The 13,152-nt window shown below is 37.4% G+C and overlaps 1 protein-coding gene across 5 annotated transcripts in view; it reads right to left on the reverse strand.

Moving 5' to 3' along the window:
- Window positions 1-13,152, reverse strand: part of NNT (nicotinamide nucleotide transhydrogenase) — a 103,128-nt gene that overhangs the window by 50,907 nt on the left and 39,069 nt on the right. For all 5 annotated transcript variants that reach the window (XM_009449197.5, XM_009449198.5, XM_009449195.5 and 2 more), the window contains exons 8-14: window positions 11,083-11,216; window positions 10,601-10,792; window positions 9,890-10,043; window positions 6,156-6,317; window positions 4,875-4,985; window positions 3,577-3,722; window positions 2,253-2,448 (exon numbers count right to left, since the gene is read on the reverse strand). In XM_009449197.5, the coding sequence (XP_009447472.1) occupies window positions 2,253-2,448; window positions 3,577-3,722; window positions 4,875-4,985; window positions 6,156-6,317; window positions 9,890-10,043; window positions 10,601-10,792; window positions 11,083-11,216 (1,095 nt within the window). The remainder of the gene's footprint in view (window positions 1-2,252; window positions 2,449-3,576; window positions 3,723-4,874; window positions 4,986-6,155; window positions 6,318-9,889; window positions 10,044-10,600; window positions 10,793-11,082; window positions 11,217-13,152) is intronic.

Raw genomic sequence — 13,152 nt, forward strand, 5'->3', positions numbered from 1 at the left:
AAACAAAGTTTGTGTTAAGTATTTATGTGTGGAATTCACCACTTGTGATGTCATGTCAGCACTCAAAAAGTTTTGGATTTTGGAGCATTTTGGATTTTCGGATTAAAGATGCTCAACTTGTATACCCTTTCAAAATAGCAGTTTTTCTCCACACACCTAAGCACGACCCAACTCCAATGAACACCCAGCATCAATGCGTGCCTCTTCCCGTCACAAACTCCCAACCTTCCCCTAGCCAACACTTCTTCAGACTACCTAAATCTCTAATCAAATTCCCTTATATTCTCTCCATTGCAACCCAGGCCCTCTTCTCTATAGCCAGTGCTTTCTCCTGAGCACATAAGAAACACCTGGAACATGAAGAAGACCTTGGTTTTCAGGTGGGTAGGTGGGAGCAAAGTCCCAAGGTAAAGAAATGCAAAAATCTGGGCAGTAAATACCCAAATTAGGAGCCTCTGAAGGAACTGCATGGCTATAGGTAGGTGATACAGAAGGAGTGGGGCTCAGAATATTTGCTAAGATCATGTCTAAAGGTTTTCCTGCCATGAACCTACAGAGCAAACATTTTCCTTCAAGTCCCTTTCCCCAGAGATTATCAAGAAAAGAGTCAAAGCTTTCCTGAGGAAGTATAAAAGGAGGCCTAAAGCCAGTGTTCCACTGGGAAACATTTAATAACCAGTTCCAGGGGAAAAAAATACATGCACATACAAATACATGAGCTTTAACTGATATAAAGGTGGCTAGCACACAATTTTCTAATAATAAGAAATAGTGCTCTTTACTGAAAATTCCATGTAGACAAATTGACTTTCAAAGAATGTTTTTATGGATCTTTGCTAAACTCTTACATCTGTAGCCAACCTAGTGTTTGCAACTGATGAACAAGCATACTTCCAACAGGAACATTGTTTGATATTTTTATTTGCTTTAATAAGTAAGACGAAAGTAAAACAACAGAATGTATGCGAGAACTTCACTCATTTATCAACCATATGAATGACTTTATTACTGAATCTGATAATAGTTTTCAAATACTGGAAGATTATTTGCTCAATTATTTGTGCTATTCACAATGTCACAGCTACAGTCAAAACATCTCAAGTTTAAGCTGCATCATTAACATTTTCTCCATCACTTTCTCACGTCTGGACAATAAACAAAACAATAAATCAAGCCCAGATTTGTAGCGTTTGCTTATTTCCACACTGCAATACTGCTACCAAGTCAAATTTCAATCTACCAATGTGATGTCATTGAATGTAGAATTGGAAAGAGATGTACCACAGCCCACTGATACATAGTATTTCTTCTATACACATACAATAGACATAAGTAACCTCAAGAGCATAGACAATAAAACCTAGTAAATTAATTAGAAAGTTATGAGTTTTTAATATTATTACCTTTGTTTCTGATTCATTTAAGTTTATGTAATTTAGTATTTAATAATGGCTGTGTTTAACAATCAACTTTAAAAATTCCTGGAAAAAAAATTTTTTTTTTTTTTTTTTGAGACAGAGTCTCGCTTTGTCACCCAGGCTGGAGTGCAGCAGCATGATCACAGCTCACTGCAACCTCCACATCCCAGGTTCAAGCGATTATCATGCTTCAGCCACCCAAGAAGCTGGGATTACAGTTGTACGCCATCATGCCCAACTAATTTTTGTATATTTAATAGCGACGGGGTTTCACCATGTTGGCCAGGCCAGTTTCAAACTCCTGGCCTCAAGTGATCCACCCACATCAGCCTCCCAAAGTGCTGGGATTACAGTCTGAGCCACCATGCCCAGCCTAAAAATTCCTGAAAATTTAACAATCCAGCAAACAACTGAATAAAATTAAAACAGTGGTTTTTCTGCTGGCACATGTTTTTTTTTTTTTTTTTCATTTTTAACAGATCTATGAAGCAGAATCTTTGGCTGTTATTTATACCCAGCAGAACAAAAGTTAGCTTATGTATAGTACATACATAAGGATTCCAATCCCCCATTCCATTATCAGCTAACGGGACACAGTCAGTAAAGGAAGATAAGAATTGAGTATAGGATATTTTGACTCAGTTGATGCATTTATTCAGTGTTCTAAAATGTATTTGAATGAGAATTACACCAACTGGAATGAATTTTCACCAAAATAATATTAACTGAAGCAACTTCCATGAACAAAATTTAATTATTTCATCAATATGGACCTTAGAAATATATATTGAGAAACTGGAGTTCACATGAAGGCAGAAGCCCACAAGTGCTTACCAATGGTACCACCCAAAGCCATCGCTCCAGACATCTGAGCTAGTAATTCTGGGCCCGGTTTTAGGACTCCGAGGGTGGCTGCCAGTCCTCCAGCAACCCCAATCATGCCCAATGCATTGCCAAGACGTGCTGTTCCCTGGGTGGAGAGGCCAGCCAAGGCACCGACACAGCACAAACCCGAGCCTAGGTACATGATCTTTTCAAAGGAAAAGTGAGAGAGAGATTATTAAAACCTTTGGTCTATTAGCTTAGAGATTTCAATATATTTTCCTGCCCATTAGGAATATTAACATATTAAATACTTATATTGTATTTGCACTTACACCATTTATATAAATTGATTTTTTCTGGATTTGCTATCATGCACAAATACACATAAAAGTACCTAAATTTAAATGGAGTCATTACTGGATCTAAAAATACTAAACCTGACCAAATGCTGTAAAAGAGCCAACCCCTAAGGTACGTGCCAGGGGCTTTGCCACATGTTTTATTTGTGTTGTCACAGTGTCATGAGATCCACAAGAGGGAAAAATCATTATCCTCATTTTGCAAAAGACAGAATCAAAGCTTAAAGAAGTTGCATATTTTCTCCAAGGCAAATGATCAATAAATTGGAAATCTGGAATTCAGACTAAGGTCTTTCTGACTCACTGCTCCAACTCTTCTCAAAAAAAAAAATTGTTCATTCAATAAATACTGCAGGTTGGAAACACAGAAGAAACTAAAAGACAGCCATTGAAAAGAAATAGAAAATACAGAGTTCAGAACAAAGCTGAAGGTCTGTTATATTACAAGTTGGAACTTTCAAAGTCCAGCTGGATTATTTCTGTTTTTCTATACAACATTAAGTTTAAACTATCCTTTTCTTTATGGATTTTTTTATGAATATATAACATCTCTTAGTAGCAAGAGATGATGTGCTGGATTTGTAGAGGAAGAATAGGAAAAGAACTAATAGTACTTAATAATAATTTTTCAAATTTTGTATTCTTTCATTATAAATCCACCGCAATCTAGCTAGATACATAATGAAGATACTGATAACCTTAACTCCTCTTACATGTGGAAAAATGTATCAAAACAAAGACATAAACCCATATTTAAACTCAGTTACCAGAAAAATCTGTCTCTAGAATCCAAGGTCCTGATCCTTAGGGGAAGAGAATGCTCGATTTGACCAAGATGTTTCTAGGGTTATTGTTGTATTTGCTTGACAGAGTTGTATTTGCTCGATAATTTGAATTAGGATAACTAACAATGTTAAATCTAATAGAGAAGAAAATATTGTGGTAAATATAAAAACTTACAAAGAGCATCTTACCTGTTCAATGTTATAACCACTGTAGAGGGCAGCTAAATATCCACCAACAAAGGTGCCGGCAGGGAGCAGGTACAGGTAGTTGTATTCTGGGGGGTCAGTGGGACGCTTGAACATGTCCAGCATTCTCTGAGTCACCAGAAAGCCACCTTAGCAAACCAAAGGAAATAAAAAACATAGTACCTCTTTGAGCTCACTGAGCAACATGATTTTTTAAAGTGCTACAATTTTTCTGTTTTAAGCACATCTTTATCACCTAGGAACAAATATAATTTAAAGTAACATTTTGCAACCTCAAATTTTTTTTTTTGAGATGGAGTCTCACTCTGTTGCCCAGGCTAGGGTGCAGTGACACGATCTTGGCTCACTGCAATCTCTGCCTCCCAGGTTCAAGCTATTCTCCTGCCTCAGCCCCCCCGAGTGGCTGGGATTATAGGCTCCCGCCACTATGCTGGGCTAATTTTTGTATTTTTAGTAGGGAGGGGGGTTTCATCATGTTGGCCAGGCTGGTCTTGAACTCCTGACCTCAGGTGATCTGCCCGCCTTGACCTCCCAAAGTGCTGGGATCACAGGTGTGAGCCACCGTGCCCAGCCAAAATTTAAAGTCATTCTATTACTCAAGCCAGTTCCATTAGAGAGGTGGGGGAAAAAACACTAAATATATTCAGGAAGAAAACTTGCTATCAGAATGCAAAACTATTTCTGCATGACTAAAAGGAAAAAAAAGCCATTCAAAAAGCTTGAGAATGTGAAAGATCAAAGACTGGTATCTTTTCCTAGTAGGTTGTTACATTTGTAAAACCCTATAATAAATTATAAAAGAAAAAAATACCATATCAACAGGCACCAGGTTTCTTGGACACATTAAAGAATTGTTAGCTACAAAAGAGCATCAAATGAGTCTCACACATGAGTGATGTGCTAGGCTTTCAGTTTCCAGGAACAAACCCTGGCTGGGATAAGGCAAAAGACTAAAATTTTATCTAAAATTATACTAATTTATAGATGTTACAGTGATAGCTCTAACCCAACTTCAAAACTATGCATTCAATAACTTTGCAGTTAACTTGTAGCAAGACATCATTTTGTTTGTTTGTTTTGGGGATCTGGGGGTTGTTCTTTTATCAAGAGTTTCTAAAAATTACAGATGGGCAAAATAACTAATTTTCCTGCACAAAGAGCATTTACGGTCTGAGTGAAACATTTTTTGAAGGCACAATTATGTCTATTTTATATGGATTTATATTTGCTTTGTATGTCTCCATTGAAAATAGTACTGAGACCTTTCACTGACATCATACCTGCAATGTTGACAGAGGATATGAATGCAGCAAGAGCAGCAAGGCCCTGAGAAGTTGTGGAAGGATACAAATGTCCTCCCATCAGTGCCAACCCACCAACTGCAGTCAGCCCTAGAAAGAAAGCATTAACATGGTTAATAGTGATAGTGACACCACCAAATCAAATATCATAGCTGAAGTACCTCACATACATAGATTCATAGAGGGTAAAGTTCTCAATATTAAAAAACAAGGCAGCTTTCTTACACCCTCATTAAAATGAAATAAACAATTTTGCTTATGCAGACTGTTGACAACACATCTTCACATCATTCTCACGGAAATTACTACTGTGGGAAAAGGGTTAACAAAACTTTTTCTCCTTCTGCATTGGAATTGGACTTTCTTTTAACTTTCTAGCGATGTTCCTCTAATACAGATATAAATCCACCAGTGTTATAGACAACATTGCTTATGGTTAAAAAGTGACCCTGGTAGATAATTTGCATGTAAACTGGAAGAAACTATTCATGAACTGTAAATGCCTGCTGGGGATGCCTAGCTTTGGGTTTTCCTGACTACAGCACCTCTTGGAGCTAGACATGTTCCCTGCAGAGATCCTCGAAGCTGTGCCTATGGCAATGTTATAAAAGATGACTATTGGCCCTGAGGCTTTCAAGCCAGGACAGCTCCTATGCTTGTCCAATGTAGGACTCATTCTCTCATATCTGACCCATTGCTAGGGGACAAAGAGAATAGATCCTGGGCAACCACGTGGACTGCTGCATGAACTGCTGAAAAGACGGGCACCAAAGAGAAATGCCTGATGCCACCTCACTGGAAAGCTGTGTTTTCCTGTCCCATAGCTTCATGGTGAACCTGATGCCACATGGGGCCTATTGTAGCCTTGCTAGGCTGAATGCTGAGTTGAATCCAAGGAGAGCCCTATAGGATGTTGCAGCTATGATTCTGTGGAACACTGGTTTTCAAATTTTATCAGTGGAATCCTTTTCTTTAAAAAAAAAAAAAAAAAGGATCAAACTTGGAAGAAATAACAGTGGCTCTGCACTGCTTGAAATGGGAGCAGCCCAAAGAGCTGACACACTCCCACGGCCTCTTACTCTGCAGGCCCATATCCCATACCCTCTCAGAGTCTGGGAGCCCTTAGATTACCAAAGCAGATGACTCAGATGCCAAGCAAAACAACTTGAAAACACACTTTATAAACGGCATTGATAGTCCTCCTAGAGCTGAGTAACCCTATGAAAACCTGAGATGAGGAAAAACAAGAGAGGAACAAACCTGAGATTGCATTTGTCACAGACATCAGTGGTGAGTGGAGAGCAGGGGTCACTCCCCAGACAGTATGATACCCCACAATGCCAGCCAAGCCAAAAGTGGTCACCATCTGAGAAAAGGCTAGATTGGGAGCCGCAATGCCCAAACCCAGTATCCCTGTGAGACCTAGAGAAAGAGAGTAAAGAGTGTGTTTGAGCTGACATCCAGTTATCTCAGTAAGATTAAAAGCACATACATAAATATGTGGAATAGCCAATGCTTTTAAATTCCTTGCCAGTAATGAGCAGATTTTTTAGACATTTGACAGTTGAGAAGTGGGGGGATGGAGGAATACTGTGGACAAAACCTAACTTTCTGACCACCCCCCCCAAAATAAGCTATAAAGATCTAGTAATATTTATGAGTCACACTAATAACAATTTGCACATTTTCCTCTGTGTAGTTTGTCCTCTTCCCTGTTTTAACTTTTATTGACAATGCCACATGTGTTTATACAAGCATTCTTATTCCCGATTACAGGCCTACAGAGGATCTACCAAAGCATTTTCTACTTGGGCAAGACACAACCTTTATAAGACAAGACTTTTATGAAGCCAATTTTATGTCACTCTCAGATTTGGCTGAGGAATAGGGGTTTTAAAAGAGTAGGAAGAATTTCATTCACTCCAGCACCTCCCCAAAACATATGGCTTCCACCCACCCGGGACACAAGTTTTGCAATTGCTCCTGAATCTGGACTGGACTGTTGGCCAGGGCAGTCAGCTCCAGCCTCAACACCAAGTCAGCAAACAGGATTTTACAAACAAAAGGAAAAAAAATACAAATTAAATTAAGAATGTGCAGAATACAAACAGCTCTGAACATACATCTTTAATTATCACCTTCCTTGATAGCAAACATGTGGACAGTTGTTCTGCAACAGAAGAAAGTGTTACCTAGTGGTCAGTAAAAAGAAAATGACAGTGGGTGACCAGGGAACTAGAAGTTAACTTTCCTGAATAAGGTACCTTTTTCCTTGATGTAAACTATTACTTTGGAAGCGGCACCACTGGAATATCTAGGGATTGACATTAATTTTACATTAAATCATTCAATATGACTGTAGTTTTAATTTATTTTCCTACCCACATATCATGTATCCAAGGTTCCAGTGCATAGCCCATTAACCATCTGGTGAGAGAGTTAGATACAACACTATTTTGTCTTCCAGTTAAAAATTAGAGAAGTTGCATAGGGTTGTGAATAAGAATATGTTTTCTTAAGTCAGTCTGGTTTGAATCCTGGTTCTGCTGCTCCCTAGCTGTGTCATCTCAGGCAAGTTACTTAACCTCTCTGTGCTTCAGTGTCTTCATAGGTAAAATTATCAACCCTCTCTGTCTTCATCTGGAAGAGAAAATAATAATATACCCACTTTGCTGAATTCTTGTAAAAAATAAATGAGCTAAGGCATGTGAAGTATTTAGCACAATGCCTAGGAGTCACTAAATGCTAGCTATTATCATGACCACATTAGTTAAGAAGCACTACCTTATCACAATCCACAGTCTTTTGTGTTAGGCATCTATGATAAAAATTACATCATACACCTGAAGGTTTTCTTATCAACTATTTAATAAACTAATGTATTTTCTATAATATATTTAGTAACGTATGACAGACTATATTTCTATATCTGTATAACAGAGGAAGAGAAAGGCTGATGAAAGAAGAGAAAGCAAATCACATTCTTTGAAGAATGCTGTTCAAATACATTCCTGATACATATAAAAGAAAAATACTTATTTTTAATATGAAAGAGGGAGTTCAAGATAAAGAAAAACACATATAAGTTCATCCTTTCATTCACTGGAATATGCCACTGTCATATATATTAAGAAGCAATATGCCCTGATTCAAGAAATATAAGAGAAACTGAGAAAAATAAATCATTATATGTGCCTTGCTACATTTCCTTATGAATCTGAAAGAGAAATGGAAATTTACAATCCTACTTATAATATGTTCCATGTACAACACAATAACCTCATTTCTTTTGTTTTTTTAACAAATAAGTGCAAGTAGGGACACTGCTTTATCTACTCACAGTGTTCACCACTAGAGGCTTTTTCAGTCATTTTGCTGAGACTTACTCTTTATTCAAGGAGAGTTACATGTTTAGCTTTAAAACATCTGGACTCACATGGGAATTTGGAGAATGATGACTCTACAAGAATTCTATGCGCCTGGTGCTGGTCCTTAATTCTTTATAGTTTGCTTTTGTTTTGTTTTTGTTTTGGCTCTGAATAGATCTAAACATTTTTAATTCATTCTTTGAGACAGAAACCAATTTAAAATCAAATATCCGTATTTCAGCCTCCAACAATGCATAGCCAGAATGAATATTAATCATCACTTTACAATAAATTATTTAGTGTTTTTGTAAAGATGAATTTTAAAAAAAGAATTTATGTTAAATTACAAAGAAAGAGATCTAAATGAAAATGTTGAATTTGTTTACAAGTTGAGTAACTTAAAATGTTAGTCAAATGTTCAGGGGCTATAGCCTATATCGTAGTATTTATTCTTTAAGGCAAACTTTGCTTCCCTTGTCCTACGCATGTGTGCAGATAATCACAACTGATATTTCACAAAAAAAAAAAACAGAAAAAAAGTAATTATATTTATACGCATTTAACACCAGCACAATATGGCATACATCACTTCTCAATACATTTGATGTAGATAAAAGTAATCTCAGCACTGTGGGAGGCCAAGGCAGGAGGATCACTTGAGCTCAGGAGTTCAAGACCAGCCTGGGCAACACGGTGAAGCCCCGTCTCTACAAAAAAAAAAAAATACAAAAATTAGCTGGGCGTGGTGGTATGCGCCTGTAGTCCCAGCTACTCAGGAGGCTGAAGTGAGAAGCTTCCTTCCTCAACCCCAGGAAGTTGAGGCTATGGTGAGCCATAATCACACCACTGCACTCCTACCTGAGCAACAGAAAAAGATTCTGTCTCAAAAATACATATATGTATATTTTTAGTATATATATAAATGACTGTATTTAAAATGCTTTCTATAACAGGAAAAATGTTTATTGTCTGCATATTATTTCACATGCTTTCATTCCAGTATTTAGCACAGTGCCTCTATTTACTGAGTCAATAAATGTAATCTCCAATTCCGTAGAGGTGGGACAAGTAACATGTTGCTGAAAAACCAAGTCTGTCAGGCCTGATTACTAATGGAATCCAAAAAAGACAACAGCATTTCATTTACTAATTTTGACAATTAATATATTACTTGCAGGCCGGGTGCAGTGGCTCACGCCTGTAATCTCAGCACTTTGGGAGGCTGAGGCGGGCAGATCACGAGGTCAGGAGATCGAGACCATCCTCATTAACACAGTGAAACCCCGTCTCTACTAAAAATACAAAAATTACCCAGGCATGGTGGTGGGTGCCTATAGTCCCAGCTACTTGGGAGGCTGAGGCAGGAGAATGGCATCAACCCGGGAGGGGGAGCTTGCAGTAAGCCAAGATCGCGCCACTGCACTCCAGCCTGGGCGACAGAGCGAGACTCCGTCTCAAAAAAATATATATATAGATAGATAGATAGATAGATATATGTGTAGATATATATGTGTATATATATCTATATATACGTATATATAGCTACACATATATCTATAGATATATATATATATAACTTGCAAAATCAAACAATCAAGACTAAACCCTGGTAAATGGTATCCTCACCTGCTGTATATGCAGAAGCCGTTGACATTGTCTTCCTGAAGGGTGTAATGGTAGCTGCTTTTTCAGCTTCCAGCTCAGCCACTGTCTTCTGTTTTACTGGGGCACCTTGAGGAATATTTTTCGGTGTGGGAGCTGGGAAAATCACTTTACCATCCTAATAGACATTAAAAAATAGTACGTATTAAAAAGTCAATCCAGCATTTCAAAATTGCTTAAGGAATATACTATTTTTTAAAACCCTGTTCTTTTAAATATAATTTTATGTAAATATATAAATTCATATAATTTGTAACATCATTTTACATAAATATGTCACATACATATGTATACAAATACTAATATCCATGTTACATATACATACATATATATGTAATTTGTATGTGTACAGGACCATATAAGCAAGAGTGCAAATTAAACCCTTGAAAGCAGATAAGTGGGGAGAATGTTTAATTTTTACGTTATTCAATTTGTTTGTTCATCTCCGTTTTTCAAAAGGAGTGTATATTTTTGGTTAAGTCATGTACTTTTAAGTCTTTGAAATATTTTTCTTTAAATCATTCTGCATTTACAAATAATTTTTTCAGCATAAAGCTGGCATACCAATACCTTATTAAAATATGTCTCAATTCCAAAATAGAATTCTTCCATAAACAGAAATTCTAAAACAAATTTACATTAAAAGCACAGGAAGGAATAGATCTCTTTACTTACTTTCATCACTACAGTTCCTCTAATGACATGACCCATCGTACCAAAGTCAAAGTCATCTTTCACATCAAAATAAAAATTATCTTTGTCCGGGCTGATGGCCTTCAGGAGTTTGGTGATGTTGTTGGAATATAGGGTGCTGGCCTGAGTGGCCATTCGGCTGGGCAGGTCTGTGTAGCCTATGTGAGTAATTCCCTAAATGAACAAAATTATAGTCAAAAAGGTCTATCACCCTATGTTCACATTCATTCTAGAACAATTATCATTCATATTCAATGCTAAGTTTTGAAATTATATATCTTTATGATATATACATACATACATACCCATAAACAAATACATATTTCAACAGGAGCTTTAAATATGCCTACTTTTAATTTTAAAATTTCAAGCCTTAATGTCTCTAAATATTTAAAGAAATAAACACCCCCTCATAACTCAAGACATGAGAAGTGATCACAGATAGAAAATGCATCTTGCTATACCTTATGAATGTAGAGTTCTCCTGGCTTAGTGGTTTCAAAGTTTCCACCAGCCTCAGCAGCTAAATCCACAACAACTGAACCTTCCTTCATTGACTCAATCATTTCTTTATTAAATAAAACTGGAGCTTTTTTACCTAATAAAATCAAAGAAAGCAGCACAAGTTGTATTATCATTTTCTAACACCTTAAAGTCTAATTATTACAGTAGTCTCTGGGCATTCAGGAATTTAACATCTGAAATTTTAACTCTTTCCAAGAGACCCCTAAAGACCATAGCATGGGTGAGACTGGGCATTCAGAAAAATATATGATGAGTGTGAGCAGCAAAGGCAGTGTGCAGGAGGAAGCCATGTGGCTGGCAAGCAGGCCCTGCCATCTGCTCAGCATGAGAATCTCAGCACTGCTCTCCCTACCCGGTTTATACACCACAGCATTCACGAAGAGATAAACAGTTTGACTGTTTTTTAAAAAATGCCTAATAATAAACCACTATGGAAACTATATGCACCCAAATTGAACAATTCGTAAAAGTCACCAATGTCAAGAGTACAGTTAATACTAATTTATGAATTACAAAACAGAACATTGCCAATTATCTTAACATATGTCACCAGATTTTCTAACACATCATATTAACCTACCTTAATTTAACACAGAAAACTTTGAGGAGAGACAGGAAAATGCCAATAAATCAAAAGAGTGGAATCCTACAACTCCAAAAGGTTTAGGAGTTCCCTCATACACTTTTATTCCCACTCAACAACTATGTATTGGTGTCTACAGTGAGTCAAGCCCTATCTATGCCTGGTGCTGGGAATACAGTGGTAAATAAACAAAAAAAGTCCTTGTTCTCATGGTGTGCATTCTCCTCATTTAATAGTTCACATTTTAAATTCACAATGTCTTTTTAAGAAGTTCACTAAGTCTTACATAGAAGATGAAAACCCACACCTTAGGACTTTTCGAGCTAATATACATCAATATGTTCAACAGGGGCTTATACTGTCAGCATACTATCGTGTTCACATTTCATAAAACAATGGAAATACCTAAATCAAAAGATAACGGAAATAAACTTGTAACATTAGTAGTATGGAAGTAGAGCATGGCTGGGTGCAGTGGCTCAAGCCTGTAAGCCCAACAATTTGGGAGGCTGAGGTGGGGAGGATCACTTGAGCCCAGGAGTTCCAAACCAGCACATAGCAAGACCCCATCTCTACAAAAATAAAAAAACTTAGCTGGACATGGTGGCACATGCCTATAGTCCTAACCACCCAGGAGGCTGAGAAAGGAGGATCACTTGAGCCCAGGAACTCGAGGATGCAGTGAGCTATTTTTGCACCACTGCACTCCAGCCGGGACAACAGAGTGAAACTCCATCTCTTTAAAATATACATATTTTTTATAAAAATAAAGCAGAGCATTAGTAGCCTGATTATCTTTAGTTCTTCTTCTGAAAGGTTTCAATTCTGTTTACAGAATTTGATTCAAAAAGGAAAAATAACATTTGTAGTACATGTGGAAATAAAAGGTTGTGAAGATACAAGTGAAGTGTTTATGCAGTACTTCCTTCTTTTTGCTACAAACTGTATAGTTTTGAGATAAAGTCCAAATCCTAAGGCTCCTGGGACTGAATGCCTCTCACCCTGGGTGAAGTGCTTTTTCTAACATGCCCTCTCAAAACTGCACCATTGGACCTTCTTCTATTTCAGCCACACTGGGCTCGCTGCCACATGATTTGTTATAAGATCTCTTGTTCTTTCTTTTGAGTTTCCAAGAAAGAGCAAGAATCAAGAGACATTTTGCCCAGAGACAATACCCTGAAATGCTGGTAGTTTCACCACTTCTCAAAATTCTCCAAAAGTATTCCTTTCCTCTACCCTCCGTACTGTAATCTAACAAAGGCACCTTGAATACTTAACTAAACTTTACTCAACCATGAGAATTTGAGGAAGCAAACCACATCCATCTGAGGACTATTCCCAAAATAAAGGTCATGCTGCTCGGCTCTCCAGTGACTTAAAGCTATGGATCATATGGCCGCCTCAACATAGAGGGGCGCATTTAAAG

The sequence above is a fragment of the Pan troglodytes genome, chromosome 4 (assembly GCF_028858775.2).
Source record: "Pan troglodytes isolate AG18354 chromosome 4, NHGRI_mPanTro3-v2.0_pri, whole genome shotgun sequence".
Classification (NCBI taxonomy): Eukaryota; Metazoa; Chordata; class Mammalia; order Primates; family Hominidae; genus Pan; species Pan troglodytes.